We start from the raw sequence: 19,825 nt of genomic DNA, 5'->3' as shown, positions 1-19,825 counted from the left end.
CCATTTAAAACACGACCGCGTCCGCGACTTGTTTGTGCCGCAGTGACTTCTGTGTGTGATTAAACCGTCATTCCGGCTGTAACACTTAGACATGCATGTTTATTGTTTATACAAGCACTTAGGATGCGATAATACTTCGGTGTCATTTCAGTAATGACACAATGTTTTGAGCAAGGCTTGTTTACGCAAGGGTTTGAACTGCATTTGAAGTTTTGTGTACTCCTTTCTGTTTAACACTTTAAGATGCACAGTGCAAATGTTGACAGTGACTCAGTCTATCCTTTATCCCATCTGGACTCATCTTGCATTAAATTAAAACTGGCAGGATGTGTGAGGAGGATGATGACACATGATTTGAGCTTATCTGATGAAAACTCAGTTATGTGTATAAACTACGTAACTTTTACCTCAAACTATATGAGTTTTAGAAAATAATTGCATTTAATAATGTGTTTTTGTTCATTTTCTGCAATAAAAGTGCTGCAGAACAATATCATATATAATTCACATCACATCTGTGTAGATGTTTTATCTCCTTACTTTGAAGGAACAGGTGTTTCTGTCATGACGCCAACGGTACTGACGTGTACTGACGTGAACAGAATTTCATCTGTGTCTGTCAGGTTGTCAAAAACTGATTCAGTAATCCCATGTCATGTCAGAGGTGTTTTTTTTATGAACCGTGCAGCGCTTGATGTGGATCAGTGCATAAATACAAGAACACAGCACCAACTTTTACACACTTTAATCAACACTTGCTACCTGTCCCATAACTTATTCCTGTGTACCAGCACTTCACACAAGCTGCTAGTAATATTTTGTGACCTCTGGATATCAACAGCATCATCATCAACCAATAACTGTTACCTAGGGTTAGCCACATTTTTTCACTTTCTAAAATTGAGCATGGGTGAAAATGCAAAAAACAGACTGAAATAAAAATACATGCCAAGGATGGAAAGAAGAAAGGCATAGGGGAATTGACAGGATGAAGAAAAAACATTGAAAAGATCACTATGAAATATTACTTCTCCAAACCAGAATACAGTGTTGGAAATGTATCTGAATATATGTAGCTATTAGGGCTAATACAAATATTACTTGGATGGATAGAATATATTATGTAACATAAAAAATGTAAAGGTTTAATTATATATTTTATAGGGGTGTAACAGTGCACTCATTTGTATCGAACAGTTTCGGTTCGGGGCCTTCGATACAATACGGAGGTGTACCGAACGAATACATGTAGTCTATGTGAAGAATGCAAACACTGGGGAAGCAAGGTGTCCACAAGCAGAATCCATGTGCAGGGTTTCCTCTATATATATATATATATACATTCTGCTGAATTCTCAGCGCTGCTGCTACTGCTGCTGCTGCTGCAAAAAAAACACTTTATTCTGAGGCTGGGGGGGGGGGGGGGGGGGGGGGGGATGACAACAGAGAGTACAACAGAGGCACAGAAGCCAGGAGGGGTGTTCAAAGTGTCTTAAGTTTCACTTCTGGTTTTCAGTAGTCATGGAGCATACACCCCCTATACACCGCCCTCTCACTGGTCTCCTTCACTGTACCGAAAAAGTATTGAACCAAAGACCCCTGTACCAACAACCGATCTGAAATTTTTCTGTACCGTTACGTTCCTAACATTTTACAAAAAATTAAATTAACTAACTTATTTTAACTACAAATATATATGCACCGATAAGAGCATCTTACTGGTTTAATGACTTCATTACAAAATAAACTAAATTTAGTGTACACTGTGATTATTTTTAGTTTAATAATTGAAGTAGTTTGCCCTAAATACATAAATTAAACAAGAAAAGCACTCAGAGAGCGCAGACCTCCGCCAAGACAGATCCCCCCCCCCCGATTACCACCAAAATTTTATAATTTCTTCCTTGTGCCAGTATCAACATTTCCTGAAAATTTCATGAAAATCCATCCATAACTTTTTGAGTTATCTTGCTAACAAACAAACATGCACGCACACACACAAAGCAAAGTGATCACAATACCTCCTGGCAGAGGTAATAAATATGTGTATGTGTGGACATCAGCAGAATGCAGAAAGTTCTAATATAATAATGCATATAATAATATCCACACCAACATGTGAATGAGAGTAGAGACACTTGTTTGTTTTTCCGCTTGAAGCACCGGTAACAGATAATGAACAGTGAGCTGGTTTATTGCAAAATGAAATAAACCCCAACAGCATAATTCAGGATGCAGGTCTTCATCTCCCTGCGCAGAATAATGCTTGCTGTACATTACCTTGGTTATTACGTGACTATTTACTGATGAAATCACAATACAGCAATCTGACAAACAAAAAAAGAACAAAATGAACTCACTGATGGGAAAATAACTGTATATCCTCTGCTAAATAAAAGTGTCAGTTAACAGCTAATAAACAGTAGCTGCATTCCAGTTCCAGTACTACTCTGTACTCCCTTGACAAAACTTCACTCCCCTCAGAACACCCTGCAGCATCACCAAAGCAGACACCATTTCCTCTATATTAGTCTAGTAAACACCTTAAATAGCTACATGTTACCCTTACTATATAATTTTTTCCACCACTAAGCTGAAATAGGAAGTTGAGAAACCAATGGCTGATCCCGTAGTTCCTCAATCCATTAATTACATAAGGTTTGGTTGATATCACCTAATATCAGTATCAACATAAAAGATATTAATTCACCAAGGACAGTGGTAGATATTTATTTATTGTGTTGTATTAACCCACAAAGACCCAACCAGTGACCAGCAACCAAAAACATCTACTAATCTACTGATGTTTAATAACTTTAAAACCACTTATCCTATCAATACATGTAAATAATTCAGGTAGTTTCTCACCCTTTAAGAATCTGCATCATTTTCTGATTCACGAGTAAAACCAATGTAGTTTGACAAATGGTAGTGGTTTTTAGATTCAGTTATTGACATATTTTGCTGAAAAATTCACTTTTTCTTCAGTTTTCTTTGTTTTTATATGATAACCTTTGAATTTATTCTGAGCCTTCATGAACATCTACACAATCAGAAAATTCAATGTAGGAAAATACTCGGTTTCCACTGAAAAATGCAACATAAATAAATACTGATAAATGTAGAGAAAATTTCATTTGAAAGTTGGCACAAAAATATATATAATTCCTTGCGGGTTTACAGAAAATAACAAAGAAAACAAAATGAACAGAGAGAATATGACATTGGTGTCTGCATCAGCTAAAAAACATCCATTTTAATATCAGTATCAACATCAGCCCAGAATTTTATCAGTGCATCCCTAAAAATCCCTAATAACATTTACATTTACTCTATAGAAGCATTTCTTTCTGCCCCTGCTACAACTGAGGAGTAGTATTCTGTGTCTACTTCCTATAAACTGAACAGTTCTTCACTACACACCTTACAATTCCCTTTGAACTGAACATTGTTTCTCCCTATAGTTTGGAATCTCACTTAACCCATAAAGACCCAAACATCCATGGGTGACCAACAGCATCTACTGATCTAAACTGTTTAATATAATACCTGTTGATCCACTAATCCTATCAATACATGCAAATAATTGGTGTAAAATACAGTTTGTCATCTTTTCATGGTCATCAGATATGACCCATTTGGACGTTCAGAGGCTTCGTAGTGAATGTGGAAACACTGTCATCTCCTACAAGACTGATTCTCCAGTAAAACCCATGGAGTTGGATCAATAACAGTAGACGGAAATGCTTGTTTTATGTTCAGTTATTGATATCTTTGCTAAAAAAAAAAAAAAAAAGTCACTTTTTGTCCAATTTTCTGTGTTTTCAACTTTACTCTGAGCTTTTATGAACATCTACATGATCAATAAATTAAATGTAGGAAAATACCTAATTTGCACTGAAAAAAATAAAGTACAGAGGATAATATTAGAATAAATGGTGAACAATCACATATAAAAGTTAAATATAGAGAAAAATATATTATGGAACTGCCAAAAGAGCAGCACTGGGTCTTTACGGTCTAATATGGATATTAAGACACACTAAGTCTGTTGGAAGTAGTAATGATCTGTACAAAAATAAGGTCCCAAAATGCCACCAACAAATGTAGTCATTTATGTTAACCCTATAACGTCAAACGTATCATATTTGATACATGAGTTTTGAAGCCCTCTACATGATCAGTGTGATATCTTTTTTCTTGAAAAACCTGATGTATACAATTAGATACATGCAATAGATGGATAATCCGCAGGGGGGAGGAATTTGTTCACCAAAGGCCTTTCCAGTGACAATACAAGATTGTCATTAATGAGGAAGGAGGCCGAACTTTGCCAATTTAGAAAAGGACTTACCAATTTGTTAGACATGTTTGTGTTATATTATGTTTCTGTTTCTTCAAAAATAATATTTGAGCACTGAGACCCAATGTATCAGATATGATACAAAATTGAAACTCATACATAGAAATTGATATTTGAAAAAAAAAAAAGTTTTGGAATTTTCTGTCAATTTCCTGTCAATGATTTAATGGTTCAGGCTTTACAGGGTAAAAGTTCAGAGTTCCAGAGTAAATAGGACATTTTTATGTATGCAATTTCATGCTATTTTCATATTTCAGCATTCTAGAAATTGTATAAAGGTGACCCTATAATGTTCGGAAGCAGATATATAAATAAATTTGGATTTATTTTTTTACTGTTACTCATTCACTTCCACCGTGGTTCGCTCCTATTACAGCAATCAGCAGCATTCAGAGAAAATTGCTTGTAATGTTAAGATTGTTCATTTCCTTCATTTCCTTTCAGGATTTACACATCCAAATGCTGACAGTTCTATCTGTACATGTCTGTAGTTTTCTACACTGTAATGCGCATCTTCACATGTTTATAGCAATTTTCTCCATGCCCACTCAAATGCATCGCTTCCTAATTTAGAACGAGTGTTTCACCCCCACCCACATGCTCGGCCTACTATGTGTATCCACGCTGCTACAGTGGGCTCCAACACATCAAACCTCTCGCCTCCCCTTGATGGCTGAGGGGGAAACGCAAGCCCAGTGGATTACGAGTGTGTCAAATTGGCAGAATGTATTAGTATCACACCGATCACCGTCACATTTAGCCCCACTAGTCAATTATCAAGATAGATAGCTCAAATAGATAATAGCCCGCAACAGTGCTCAGCCCCATTTTCTGCTTAGTGGACAGAGAGGAATGAAGAGAAATTGAGAAGGGGGAAAGAAAGTAAGCATTAGTGATGTTGTGATAGGAAGAAAATGCTACTTTCAGCACAGCTAAAATCAGATTGGCTGGATGCAGACAGAGCGAGAAGAGAGAGGGAAAAGGCCGATATTACTGCAGACTGCCTTTGGATCCAGGCTAGGGGCCCGGGTGGCAGAAAGATGGAGGAAGAGGCACACTTGTCATCCCAATGAAATCATCCTCCAAGGCTGCTGAGTAGAGCGAGATGAGATCCTACAGTCTGTGAAGTGAGTGTGTGTTACGAAAGGGAGGGGATGGTTGCAACTGTGTGAGTGAGGCGAGCCAAACAGACAAAAAAAGTAAGACCAAGAAACTGTTTGCTGATTATATCTCGCTTGCTTTTAGGCATCTCTCCATCATACATTCAGTGCCCGTACTCTTATCTTCCTCCCTCATCTGCTTTCTGCTCTCAACGCCACAAACACGGTAGAGTCTGTGGAACCAAACAAGTGACCATTCATTAAAAAGGATCTCTATCCTGCTTTTATGATGTTGTTTTTCACCATCGTGTTAAGACTCCAGCTATGTTTGACGAACAATGTAGAGTTATCTGACATGTCCAGTTGGTTGATGTCTAAATAGTGGGTGGGTGGGTGGGTGGAAATGGGTGATAGGCTCTATGAACATTTCTCATGTTGTTTGATGAAAGCTGTCGATTTAAGACACATTATTTCATTGAATGAACCATACAATCAGTGTTGTGGAGTCACTAATGACCTAAAACAGAATTACTTACTTAAATTATGACATTAATGTTATCTAATTGGAATAAAATATAGTTTCTACGGCAGGGGTCTCAAACATGTGGCCCAGGGGCCAAAACTGGCTCACCAAAAGGTCCAATCTGGCCTGTGGGATGAATTTGCGAAGTGTAAAAAATGACACTAAAGATATTAACAATCAAGGGTGTCAGACTCATTTTAGTTCAGGTTCCACATACAGAGCAATATGATCTAAAGTAAAATAATAGCAGAATAACCTATAAACAGTGACCACTCCATTTTTCAAGGTTCTAGGTTCAACTGGACAAGTTTTGCTCTTGTGAAAAAAAAATAGTCCAGTTGATCCTCCATTCTTTTAGTTCAAAACTCCAATTTTAACAATATTCTGCTTGTTACCAAATGTTTGTGTGACATTGTGCGTAATGCACGTGCTAATGACAGGTTGAGGAAAAATATTGTTAAAACTGCAATTATTTTGCTTGCAAATTTCTGTTTTTTCAGGTTATTCACATGTTTTTTGTTAAAGGACAGTTTGTAAATGTAAATATTTTCATAATTTAATGCTTTTTATCACACTAAAACAAAAATAAAAAATTGTCATTATTTATAGGTTATGATGCTATTACTTTCCTGGTCCAGTCCACAGATCCAGTTGGGCTGAATGCAACCCCTGGAAGAAATGAATTTGACACTCCTGTTCTAAAAATGTCATTAAATTGCAGTGAAGAACAGAAAGCACAACAACAAACATTGTACCCATAATAAAGATTATTTAAGCCATGATGGTTATAAGAGTTTATTATTATTATTATTAGTAGTAGTAGTAGTACTGTTGCTCATACACATATAAGTGGTGGCCAAAATTATTAGAACATCTGACAGATCTGAAAATATTGACCTTATTTTGCCTCCAAAACATGATTTCATTTCATAACAATGATAAGAATATAATAATGAATCATGCAGATGTTTGCTCTGACCACAACAAATATCAAATGAAGTGAATCCTGCTGTTTTTATCCACTTCTAACTTTAATATTTATTAATGAGCAGAAAGATGTGCCTTGTACATTCAAAAGGATCACATAGCTGTGTCCTACAACTCTTGAAAACCGTCAGTTTAATTACTATCACACCTGACAATGACTGTACAAGGAATCTGGCTTCCTCCGTGAAAGAACATGATTCTGTGACATTGACAGTGAAATAAGCTTGGCTTGTTTTAGTAAGAGACATGACGAAATGATAAATCTCCTTATGATGGCTCTATTCTGTGGTTTATACTACGTTGCGGTGACGTTGTCGGTAATTCATTAATTTTATGGGTATTTTAATGGCCAATTTAAAAACCTCTTAAATATGCCAAGTGTTAGGTAATAATTTTAGCTGCCACAGTATTATGTTTGTTAATTTAAGGGGTACTTTTACACATTAAGAGATTTGTAGTTGGTGGTAAAAATGTTAAACTACAAGACTGCGAAAATACGTAAATAGAAACAAAGCACACCCGAAAGTCGCAGAGATGACATCATCGTATCTGTCTGGCATTAGCTGCAGATTCAACATGATGAGAACTGTAGATATTTTAATACTTTTTCACCTCGGTCTGGACATTTGAGGTAAACTAGAACAAACCAACAACTGCTTTGGTGTTGGTGAGAAGAGAAGAGAAGAGAAGAGAAGAGAAGAGAAGAGAAGAGAAGAGAAGAGAAGAGAAGAGAAGAGAAGAGAAGAGAAGAGAAGAGAAGAGAAGAGAAGAGAAGAGAAGAGAAGAGAAGAGAAGAGAAGAGAAGAGAAGAGAAGAGAAGAGAAGAGAAGAGAGCTACTCCAGTCAGCACAATGATATTAACAAAGTGAATATAAAATCACAAAAACTAAAAATAGGATAAGAAATACAATATAAATTTTACAATTTTACAAAGTAACATAAGAATAGAGCTAGGAAGAATAAAACATAACGTCCTGCACACTTTTAATCCCCCTTGGCCAAATATAGTGTAAGATTCTGTTGAAAGTTATTCCCCTATAATTTAAATTAGATTGTCTTTGTGTAAAACTTATTACATACATATTTATATTTGAAAGTACTCAGATATTATAACTGCACAAGGCTATTTGACCTTGAAAAATTAGGTCAAGGTCACCCATTTTCAATAGGCTTCTGCTCCATGCTAAGATGCATTCACAGTATAAATTTGCTGCAGATATCTCAGTGCATTCTTCAGATAATGTGATTATGTCGTTGAATGGACAGACAGACGGACAGACAAACAAGCGACAAAACTATTACAATACCCCTTGGCCTAGGGGTAATAAAAATTTAAAATAGACAAAATATTAATAGACTATGAATAGCAAATTTGCAGAATTAACAGTATGTGACAGTAAGTACTCTACTAAATGATATTAACAGTATGTATTACCTGGGAAACAGTATGTATACCTATGAACAGTATGCAAACCTATGAACAGTATGCATATCATGAACTGTATAAACAGTATGCATTGCTATGAAAACTGTATATGTATGTATGTATGTATGTATGTATGTATGTATGTATATCTATGAACAGTATGTGTACCCATGAACCCAAGTCTATGTAAAAATAGTGCATTTACATTTTGATAAATATCAAATAAATATTACATTGTTATTGCAGAACAGAAGATTATTGCACGACTTATTGCACATAATTTCACATTATATCACAGTATATTACAACATCCATCCAATTTAGCTGTTCTTTGCCACAAACTGTGACTTTCTTGACTTGTAAAATTATCAATTATTATTAATTGACAAGTGTGTGACACAATTCAGACAGAATCAAAACTCATCAAGGGTAGGATGGCACATATTTTCTAACTTACAAGCACAGGTTTCTGCTACCTTGGAGCTCAATCAGCTGATTTCTGTTTCCATCCAATCACAACCTGATGCACTGGCCTTAAGCCAATCACTTGTAAACTCTCAAGCTTTAAAACCAGCGTCTTTCTCTCTGCCGTCTTCCAGCCGTCATTTCACTGACCCTCCTCCACCACTTCACCACCAGATTCAGACGTGACCCTCTTCAATCAAACTCCCCTGTTATGAAGCTCCATTACTCATCAACACCTCCACCGCCCATGTCTGTCCTCGGTGGAGTTTTCTTCAAACCTAAAACATACAATTATATACATGTACTCACCGTGGCAGCCTAATTCTTTCCAGGGTCAGTGTCTGTTACTTTTTAAAAAATTAATTAATTAATTCAGTCTCCACCTTTCTCATTGTCTTTAACTGACTTTTATGGAAGAGGATTAGGGCCACTGGAAAAAAAAAAGTCCAATATATATATTTTTATTATTATTAGACAAAACTCAGAATTCTGAGATTAAAGTCAGAATTCTAAGAAAAAAGTCAGAATTCTGAGATTAAAGTCAGAAATCTGAGAAAAAAGTCAGAATGCTGGCTTTTTTCTCATAGTGATAATAAAAAAATATATATTGGACCTTAATTTTGTATTTTTTTTCCCCGTGGCCCTAATCCTCTTTTGTAGACTTTTAAATCTCCAGATTGAAATACATTTTAAACAAAAATGCAAACTTCTTATCCAAGAATAACAACAGTGTAGATGTCTGTGATATCTAATTAAACAAAAGACAGAGATTACTCTGTGTTGCATTCATGAACATTACTATTTGACTACAGACCAACAGACTTTGTTGCTTGAGTTAAGTGAAATTGAAAGTGAAGTTCATTTTTAGTTTCACTGTCCTGTTATATGAGAACACAAGAGATATTCACTTCAGTGAAATGACCCACATTTATCCTGATTTCTTTTTCCCAGATCATTATGAAAAACTTGAGCTTGTGCTTGAGGAAGAGACCCTTTTAGTTGCAGAGTTTTTCCCACTCAGATTCAGAGAGAATACAGTATTTTGTTTGAGCGTGAGCTGCAAATGAAGTGATTTTGTAATGAAATGAAAGAGCTTTGACTGCTGCATTTATATTTCAGCTGTCTTAAACCAGAGAGGGTTTGGCACAGTGGGTGCATGAAGAATCAATCAAAAACTACATTTAGACAGTGTGCAAATTCATTAAAAAATATCCCCCTCCTTCTCCCCCTCCTCCCTTTCAAATAGACCATTATTCCACCGGACAGAGGCTTTTCATTTGAGTGTCTGATCAGGGTTTCAGAAGGGCCATTCTGTATAATCAGTAAACAAGTAGCTTATTAAATGTTGCTCACTATAATTTAGTCATCTGTGTGGTGGAGCAGCATTTGTTATGAGGACGCAGTTCAACAGAGAAATCAGAGCTGTCACAGAGCACATGCACACGTCACAAACAAGCCTACACTTCAACCTAGTGATGAATATTTTTTTTCCAATTACAACCATGAGGCTACACATCCCTGGTAATGTCTGATGTGCCTATATGCATGTAGTATGTTGTATAAAAACAGGTAATGTGCGCTAACAGTACTGTGCACTTCACAGACTCTGCCCTGTCACAGGAAAACCCAATACACCTGTGACAGCGTATGCACTGGAAGTTGATTCCTCTCTGCCTTTGTGCCCTCGCGTGTGACAGTAATGCTATCTGATAGGCTGCTCTCTACTGGAGATGTCACTGCAATACTCCCTTATCAAGGACAAAGCATTACAGCTGTTAGAAAAATATGGAGATGAATATCTATGTATGATTCAGTCTCTCAGAAAAGATGTCAAATAAGACTGAATTTAGTCCCTGTTGCGCAAGATACACAAAAATTTGACAGCAATAGCAAGACCTTGACATACCCGTCTGTCACACATTTATATATAGACACACAGATGGAAAAAAAATGTCAAAAGCCACCACCCTGTGGCAATTCCAAATGCCTCAGCGATGGTATCTAAAAATCTATCATCATTGTGGAATACAACAAAGGCCATTTGAGCCATTTCTTGTGCTGTAAAAGCTGTGCTTCCCTCTACACAGAACAATCCCAGGTCTCATCTGGGGATTTGTCTGTTACACACACCAAGTAAGTACGGAAAATGATGGAAAGAGGAAAACTAAGATGCAAATGTGTAAAACAGAGGGTTTTACATCGTTCCCAAATGTATCCAATAAGCAGGGAATCAATCTGCAAACACAGACATTGGACCTATTCTGGAGTTCAGTGCTGATTCAACAAACTGTGTAGAAGTTCACGGCAGACAGACTAATTAATAATCACACCTCCAGCCACTGCAGCGTTCGTCTCTGTTAAATGTTAATAGACATTTTTCACGGTAGACATCTTGACCTTATAAAGCAGGAAAGCGCAGGTGTTACTAATAACATTAACAATGGCACCGTTCCATTTCGTCATGCTTGTAACTACATCAGTGAGCTCCATACAAGTAACAAGCAAATGACCTGCCAAAAGAGAACTGCATTAATTTATTGGCTAAACATGTGTTTGACAAGCTAAATCTCAACACAGTGAAAGGTCTTGCAGAAATCTAATGACTCTCTGTGATTTTAAGGGGGTATTTTACTGATTTTACATGTCAGAGTCAATTTGGTTTTCACAGTTAAGTGCTATTTAGCCTGAGAAAATAACCAGTAATGACACATTACTATTAGGAAAAATCTTTAACAAATGGCATCGGTGGACAAAGACACCTTGACTAACACTGAGCGGGATAAATTCACAAACACTTAAACAATCATTACGCTGCAACTGCACTGTCAGTAATGTCACTGCGGCAGCTAAAGGGCAAACATTACTGCAGGAATCAATTATGCCATTGTGTACTACAGACTGTGTGCCTCTGTATGCATGTGGTAGATGGATGTGCGGCTGAGTCTAAGGAGGAAAAAGAAGCCATTTACTATTATAGAAGAGTTTAACTAGAAGCACATCCCTGTCCAAGTGCCAGCATTAGCAGACTATAGGTCATTATCGGCAGTTTATGTCCAGCAACTGTCAAATGGAAAAGAATATTGGTTTGGCTGCGACTGAGAAAAATGTGATGCGGGACTTTGCAATTAAGCTGATTTATTACATCCAGTCTCTCTCACTGGGAAAGTTTTTCTCTGTTTTTCCGCCTATTTTTCTTCCTCTTGTATACAGGCTGCAACATATCGAAACAGCGATGACACAGTGCCTGACAAAAACATAAAAGGCTTCACTGTTTTTTTCTGACTTGTCTACTTTCATTGTGAGATTAGTTTTTAAATAAAATACATTTTTCATCCTTATGTTACCTAAGCCTATCCCATATCGTTTGTCTTCCCGCTGTGGGATTTGCCTATAAAGATAACAGGTTATTTGAAATAGAAATATATTAAGTATGTATCAGCAGACGGACGTCGTAAACATTGCTGCGTGTTATCAGTGTCAATCCCAGATGCTGTGTTTTCAATGTGCTTTGCTATTATCTGTGGGATATCACCTGCCAGCTAAGTAAAAATGTAGGAGGTAGTGGAGGGGAAATTCAGAGGGGAAATTATGAAAGACAGCAATTTCAGTACAACATGAATAACCCTTAACCCTTTGGAGATGGCTGTTGCTCCAGCGCTGCAATTTGTACTTTACGGCATTCAAATGACCGTAACTCGCGAAGTGTTTGCGCTATTCACAAAATTCAAACAGCATTGGAAAGGTGAGTTTCTGAGCTTTGCAGCTATGTAATTCCACAATATAACACTTTACGGTAGAGGCTCACATTGTCTGTGGGGGTGGGGTGGAGTGGAAGTGAGTGGAGCAAAAAGTAGCAGACAGAGCAGGGTAGACAGCAGGTGCGGTCAGTCAGAGACACTTAATACTTTTAGCAGCATTTTAGCGGTGAATTCTTGTAAATAATTGTATATAATAGTGATGGTGCTGTTTTGTAGGTTTGTACTAGTATGTTTTGCCCTGTTTTCATGGAGTTTAGCCATTTTCTTGCCTTTTTTTCACAGTTTTTAATCTGTATTTTTCAGTCTGTATAGTTCATTGATGGTTGCATTTTAGCTGTAAATATTATATAAATGTATGCATGCATGTATGTATGTGTGTGTGTATATATATATATATATATATATATATATATATATATATATATATATATATATATAGATAGATAGATAGATAGATAGATAGATAGATATAGATATAGATATATAGATATATATATAGATATGAGAAAGAGATGCACTTTCTGCAAAAGAAGCAGATCATGGATGTTTTTTCTCCCAGTGAGGGGCTCTGTCTACCTGTCTACAACTAGACAGCGTTACAGAAACACTCAGGCAAAAACTGACTAGAAATAATGAAAATTAAGAAGCTATAACATGAAAACAGAATGCTCTAGATCAGGGGTGTCAAACTCATTTTCTTCCGGGGGCCACATTCAGCCCAATTTAATCTGAAGTGGGTTGGACCAGTAAAATAATAGCATGATTGCAAATAAATAATGATAACCTCAAATTGTTTTAGTCCAAAAACATGACATTCAATTATGCCAATATTTATGTTTACAAACTATCCAAACAAAAAGGATATGAATAAGCTGAAAAAAATGAAATTTGTTAAGAAATATAAGTACAATCTTATCAATATTATGCCTCGACTTATCATTTATACATATGCGTTACAGATCAGATCTACAAAGGCACAAAACATTTAGTAACAGGCAAAATATTGTTAAAATTGCACTTAATTTTCTTTAGACATTTCAGGTTGTTCATATTTGTTCAGGTTATTCGCATTTTATTGTTAAAGGATAGTTTGTTAATGTAAACATTTTCATAGTTTAATGTTTTTTGCACTAAATCAAAGAGAAAAAATTGGTGTTGTCATTATTTATAGGCTATTACGATATTATTTTTTGAGTTTGATGCCCCAACTTGCACTTTACAAATCCATCCCACGGGCCAGATTGGAACATTCGGCAGGCTGGTTTTGGCCCCCGGGCCGCGTGTTTGACACCTGTGCTCTAGATGAACAAAAAATGTTTGGGCACGTGTAAATTTGTTGAAAGTTTATTTCTGTAATCCCATAAAATTTCGGTATGAATATTTACAGGTTTTATTTTTCATAATATGATAAAAAATGCAAGTCTGTTTTTAATTTTTTCGCTATAACACACTGTTTTAAGCATTTATTGCATATAATAATGATAATTAATGGCAAAATATTGAAAATTAAGTTCTTCCTGAAAAAATGAGCAAAAGTTGATATAAAAGACTTTTTCTGAGACTTTTGTTGCAAAAAGAAAACATAAAGAAATCTAAGCAGCCTGTTACAATGGTAATCTCAAAAGGATTAAAGTCACATACAGACTGAAAGTCCAGTACATGTTAGTTTTCACAGGTAAACTTACAGGAAAAAGCCACAGGACTCGGGGCTGAAAAAGATCAGTAACTCTTTAAATATATATGTGCTGCGATAAGTATGTATCTGTGAAAGGAGTTGTGGGGATAAATATTTTCTGCTCCCCAAAGTGCGCATCACTTTTTTCCAGCTCTCATCAAATATCACCTAAAAACTAACAGCAATGTACAACAAAAATAACTACACTTATATACATCATTTCACAGGCTCCCATGCTGCATATAAGCTGTACAGTCAAAACAGGCTGCACAAGCTTCTTTTGAAATAAAAGAAGCATCCTTGAAGAAGAAATCTCTGCCAGCTCCACAGGTATGATATTTCTCCTGCACTCCACTTAAACCATAAGCACTTTTCTTACAACAGGAGAGTCCATGCTCCACAAAGATCAGTAAGCATTTAGAGGAGTTTTAATAGATGGGATGGATGGATTTAAAAACTTCTGACTTTTCTGACCTCTAGTGGTGGTGTCAAAAAGACACAGTGGATAGGACTCATAAATCAGTAATGTCAAGGAAAACATTAAGGCATTTCATATATTAACTCATAACTTAAGAAAAGCTACAATTTAAGTCGAAGAAGCTATAAGAAAGATGTGTCACGGTGAAAAATATCGGACATTTTAATTAGGTGAAGTCACATGCCAGTAAGCTTTGACAGTTTCTTTTACCACATGATGTAGCCTCTGGTTTCATAAGCTTCCTTTGAGTATCTGCAATCTCAGTGCTTGAACCAAAAAATTTCTCAAAGATGCAGTTTTCACTCATAAAAGATGTCAAAGGAAGGAACATCCGGGATGAAACAGCCACAGACTTTGTACGTGTCAGAGTGCAAAGCAGCTCTTGGGATAACAGGCAGCTATGAGTCAATAGTATAGTCAGCTCACCCTTACCTGGTGGCTCTGTGGCAAACACATCAGTCATTCGTCTGATGTCGGCACCCTCGGCTCTGCAGCTTCCACGCTCTGCCCTTCATCTCTTCATTCTCCCCTTTTCTCCCCTCTCCCTTCCATCTCTTTCCAGATGTCAACAAGTTTGATCAGGCTGACATGGGAAAACTGCTGTTTGGCTGCCGCTCCTCTACTTTCTGACAGATCCTCTACCCTGTCTCTTCTGCCTCTCTTTTGCTCCCCAGTCACTTGCGATTCCAACACGCTTGATCTACTACCCACCACCACCACCGCTGCCGCCGCCGCCGCCACCACACACCCACCCCGCCCCGGTCTCCTGGGGAGGTGGGAAGGCTTCTGGCATGTCATCGAGGTGACATGACTCACATAGTCATCCAGCACAAAGAAATAAGTTTGAGATCTTCAAGGGCAATTCAAATCTGTTTCAAAACGTTCCGTTCAGACTTAAACCCCTCAGCAATTTTCCCAGTGAGACGGCATACAGAATGTGACAGGCCTCATATCGAAGAGTACGCAACGGTGTATTTAAAAGATAGTGGGTGGTTTTCCAATCCTATCTCTCAGCGTGTTTGAGAGACTTATCTGGCTTTGACACTGATTTGTGCTGTGTAAGTAAAGGAAGAGGGCATCATGTAAATCAATACTGATAAAAGATAGTTCAGACCTCCATTTTGCACTCTACCAATCTGGAGTCAGTTTCATATCAGTGGCAGATACGTAGGAGGGGGAAACCCACCTCAGTAGGCAACACAATTGAAAATTAAGCTACTTAATTTAACAGTGGAAGACCAATTTATGATGGAAATTGGTTCTGCTGGTGATGTTCCATTATCACCAAGTGCACAGCTTCTGTATTTTTAACTACGGGATTAATGGTCAGCATCAGCAATATGCCTGCACTTTCCATTTCTTTCTGGGCAACGGCAGCCTCTGTAAATCTATCAATAGCCTCTTTCAGCCTGCCCCAGATGCCAGCCACAGAGAGTCTGAACATCAACTGTCTCCTATCTGCACAAGCAGTAAACAAGCGCTGCTGCCAGACACAAACGAAACCACCAAAGCCCCATGCTCTGAGACGCCAACATCTGCCCTGAAAAGCCATTAAACACTCTCTAAAAAGGTCTTTCAAATGGGCTCAAACACTTAGAGATAATTGTTTTAACTGTACACAATTTACTCAGGCGTGAGTTTTCTAAAATGATGCTGAAAAGATGCTTTACCATAGTGTCCTAGATTCAATATCATAGTCATATAACGTAGCAATGTTTTTTAAGACCTGCAAAAACAGAACTTATACTTTCAGTAGATACATGCACGTTTCCCCAAAAACATGCAGGCAAGAGCAGATGTGCGGTTCAAAGACAGACAGCATCACATTGAGGAGGAAGTGGAGGTAAACAGCGGTGGTTTCCCAGCACCCCCAGCGCGTCAGAGAAAGGCACTCAAGTTAGAAATACCTGCAACTACAGAATGGACGGAGAGAGAGGGGACATGCCTGGGAAGGAGGAATTGCCCATTCTCCGCCTCGATGCACCTGTTTTCTGTCCTCTACTGTGCCAGCACTTTCTCTCTTGTCTTCTTTAGCCCTTTATCCTCTTCTCTCTTCTCCATTCACTCTCGTCGCAGCTTTTACTCTTTCTTCTTGTTTTCTTCCTTCTTTTGCTCCACTTTTATCCCTTTCTTCTCTGAGCATCCATGTCTTCTTTGGTGAGGTCCTCTGGCGGAGCTGTGTCAGCATGTATGAAAACCGTTTGGGTGGACTGGGATGCTGTGTCTGTGTGTGTGATGGGTATGTGATCACGCCGGAGTGCAGAGGCGCTCCTAACCATGTCTTACCATGGCCACTGAATAAACTCATGTTTTATGGATGGAGAGCCCTCCCCGTTCTGTTTCTCTTAAAGGGCCTGCACCCCAATCCCACTCGCTTTGATCTTAGAGCCGTCATTATACGCACTGGATCTAAATCATGTGTGCACACTCATGTGTGGAGATACAGTCTGCATCCGTAATTCAATATCACTATGTGGGCTTGACACTCCTCACAGTGCAGTAAGGGTAGCTGGGGAGAGGAAGCAATTGATCGAGTGATAAAAAAGAATGGAGAAAAAGTGAATGCAGATATTTCACTGACACTTTCACAGCAGACAAACTAATGGTGGCGATGAATAATGAATACAAGCAAGCATAGTTAGGCAGAGCAGACACTCACAGCACATCATAAAGGATACTGTGTGTACATGAGCCTGACGAAACACTGCCTACACAGCTGAACTCTGAAAGTGTGTGTGTGCATGGGTGTGCCTGCAACAAAGGAGTCAAAGTAAATCCTGCTCCAGCAGCAGCTGTAATTCAATCCTGAGGTGAAGGCCATGAATTAATGACGCACACTGTGTGTTGAGGGTCACGGGGACTCTATGTCATGCACACTATGACACATGATAATAAGGTCAGGGATGGGGTGGGGTTAGAGATGCTGGTCACTACAAGGAGACGATCAGAAAGGTGTCTTTGCTAAAACACTTTTTTTTACAGACCTTCCTATTACTGCAACGTAAACGTGAAGACACAAAAATAAAGGGACATGAAGTAAAAGGAAAGTGGACAAGATGCTGTTCTCTCAGGTCAATGCACAGCCTTGTTTATTGCCTTCTGGCCTGAGTTAACTTGCTGGTAAATAAAACATAGTGATAAATTAAAGATAGCCCTTGTTGGTCCTTGACAGCACGGATGCTCCTCACAGACCTCTCTCTTGGATCCTTTCTACCCTTGAGCAACTCACCTTTGTGGTGCTAAACATCCAAAATATTCCACAGGTGGGTAATAGAAGAATATATCATTATGATGTAAGCTCAGCCTTTTTTTTTCTTACTCGTGGCATCTCAATGAGAATCACTTAGACTGTGGTTCCTCAGCACCTTTCTATAGTAAGATAATTAACGCGGTAACTCACAGCTCAGCAAGAGACAAATCACACCCTGAAGAGAGTAAAGACCTGAAACGTAATTACAGACAGACACATTGGAAGGGTGTAGGGAATGGGAGTGAGGGAGATGAAAACCATGTAGAATGTTTATTCACCATGTGTCAGGTAAGTTACCCGTGGTTTTAGCTTCATACAGACTCAATCTTACCACTTCAAGTGTCTCCTTTAGATGAGCACCAATAATGTGGTAAACTAAAGCAGCGGTGCTGTGTAATGTGACAATAAATTTAGTGCTAGACTGCCTATTATACTATAATAGCAGTGCTGTGTTGTAAATATGGCTGGGAGTATATCAGCTATTTAAGATACATTGATATATTTTCAAAGGAGATATTGGATGAGACATTACTGTTTAGAGATACATAGTTTGTTGTTGCAGTAGTGATGTATTGTCCATCTATATATTTTCACACAGAGTAGGCCTGTTGTTATTGATGTGTTTCTATTTTTTATTTCTATTTATACAGTGTGTGTGTGTGTGTGTGTGTGTGTGTGTGTGTGTGTGTGTGTGTGTGTGTGTGTGTGTGTGTGTGTGTGTGTGTGTGTGTGTGTGTGCAAGGCAGGGGAATAAAACTAGTAATTTTGATAGTCACAGAGGTAGGTGTATGAGGAGTTTTTTAGATGTTTTGAAGATGTATATTTTAAAACAGCAGAAGAAATGCAACATGTTGGATTTTATTTTGATCATAGGCTGTTTTGTTCAAAGACTGTGACATCTGACATTTGGATTTGACGCATTATTATAGAAAATAGAGTTCGCTGTTCAACCATAAAATAGACATATTTAGTTGTAAGGGAAATGTTTTTATGAAGAAGAAGTAGAAGAAGAAGGGAAGCTCAGTGATCCATCCAGTCCAATACCAGAAATACATCAGTGCCACTGTTAAGCTAAACAAAAACAAAAGTTAATGAAGATGCTGACACAAGAGAAGTGAAAGCAAAGTGTAAAATAACTGAGCAATAAATAGATTAAACATTAACTAGAGAGGAGAATGAAAATGAAAAATAAATAACAGATATGTAGATATAAAGAGTGTAGGAGAATAAAAGGAGAATAAAAACAGATCACAACATCATAGAAAGGGTAAAGATAAAAATCATGAAAACAAGACGATACAAATGTGTTTTAACCCATAAACACCCAAACATCCACTGTCGATGAAAACCATCTACTGGTGTAAACGGTTTAATCCTTGTTGATCCACTAATCCTATCAATACATGTAAATAATTGGTGTAAAATGCAGTTTGTTATCTTTTCAGAATCATTGGATATGACCCATTTTGACGTTCAGAGGCTCCATAGTTACCATGGAAACACTGTCATCTTCTATAACATTGATTCACCAGTAAAACCCATGGAGTTTGATAAATGGACACACTTGGTTTATATTCAGTTATTTATATCTTTTCTGAAAAAGTCATTTTTTTCTTCAGTTTTCTCTATTTCTAATATAATAACCCTCAACTTTAACCTGAGCTTTTATAAACATCTACATGATCACTGGATTAAATACAGGAAAATACATGATTTTCACTGAAAAAACATGAAATAAAGAGGGTAATATTACAATAAATGGTGATAAGTTACATACAAAAGAGAAAAATTACTTTAAGA

At 37.5% G+C, this 19,825-nt stretch overlaps 1 protein-coding gene across 1 annotated transcript in view; it reads right to left on the bottom strand.

Annotated features, from left to right (window-relative positions):
* Positions 1-17,046, bottom strand: part of LOC115410172 (SRC kinase signaling inhibitor 1-like) — a 98,253-nt gene extending 81,207 nt beyond the window's left edge. The window contains exon 1 of the mRNA XM_030121655.1: positions 16,721-17,046. Within this exon, the coding sequence (XP_029977515.1) occupies positions 16,721-16,742 (22 nt within the window). The 5' untranslated portion in view covers positions 16,743-17,046. The remainder of the gene's footprint in view (positions 1-16,720) is intronic.
* Between the last annotated feature and the right edge of the window lie 2,779 nt (positions 17,047-19,825).

Source organism: Sphaeramia orbicularis, chromosome 19, assembly GCF_902148855.1.
Source record: "Sphaeramia orbicularis chromosome 19, fSphaOr1.1, whole genome shotgun sequence".
Lineage (NCBI taxonomy): Eukaryota > Metazoa > Chordata > Actinopteri > Kurtiformes > Apogonidae > Sphaeramia > Sphaeramia orbicularis.
Note: the sequence above shows the minus strand (reverse complement) of the source record. Positions and strands in the feature narration are given on the sequence as shown.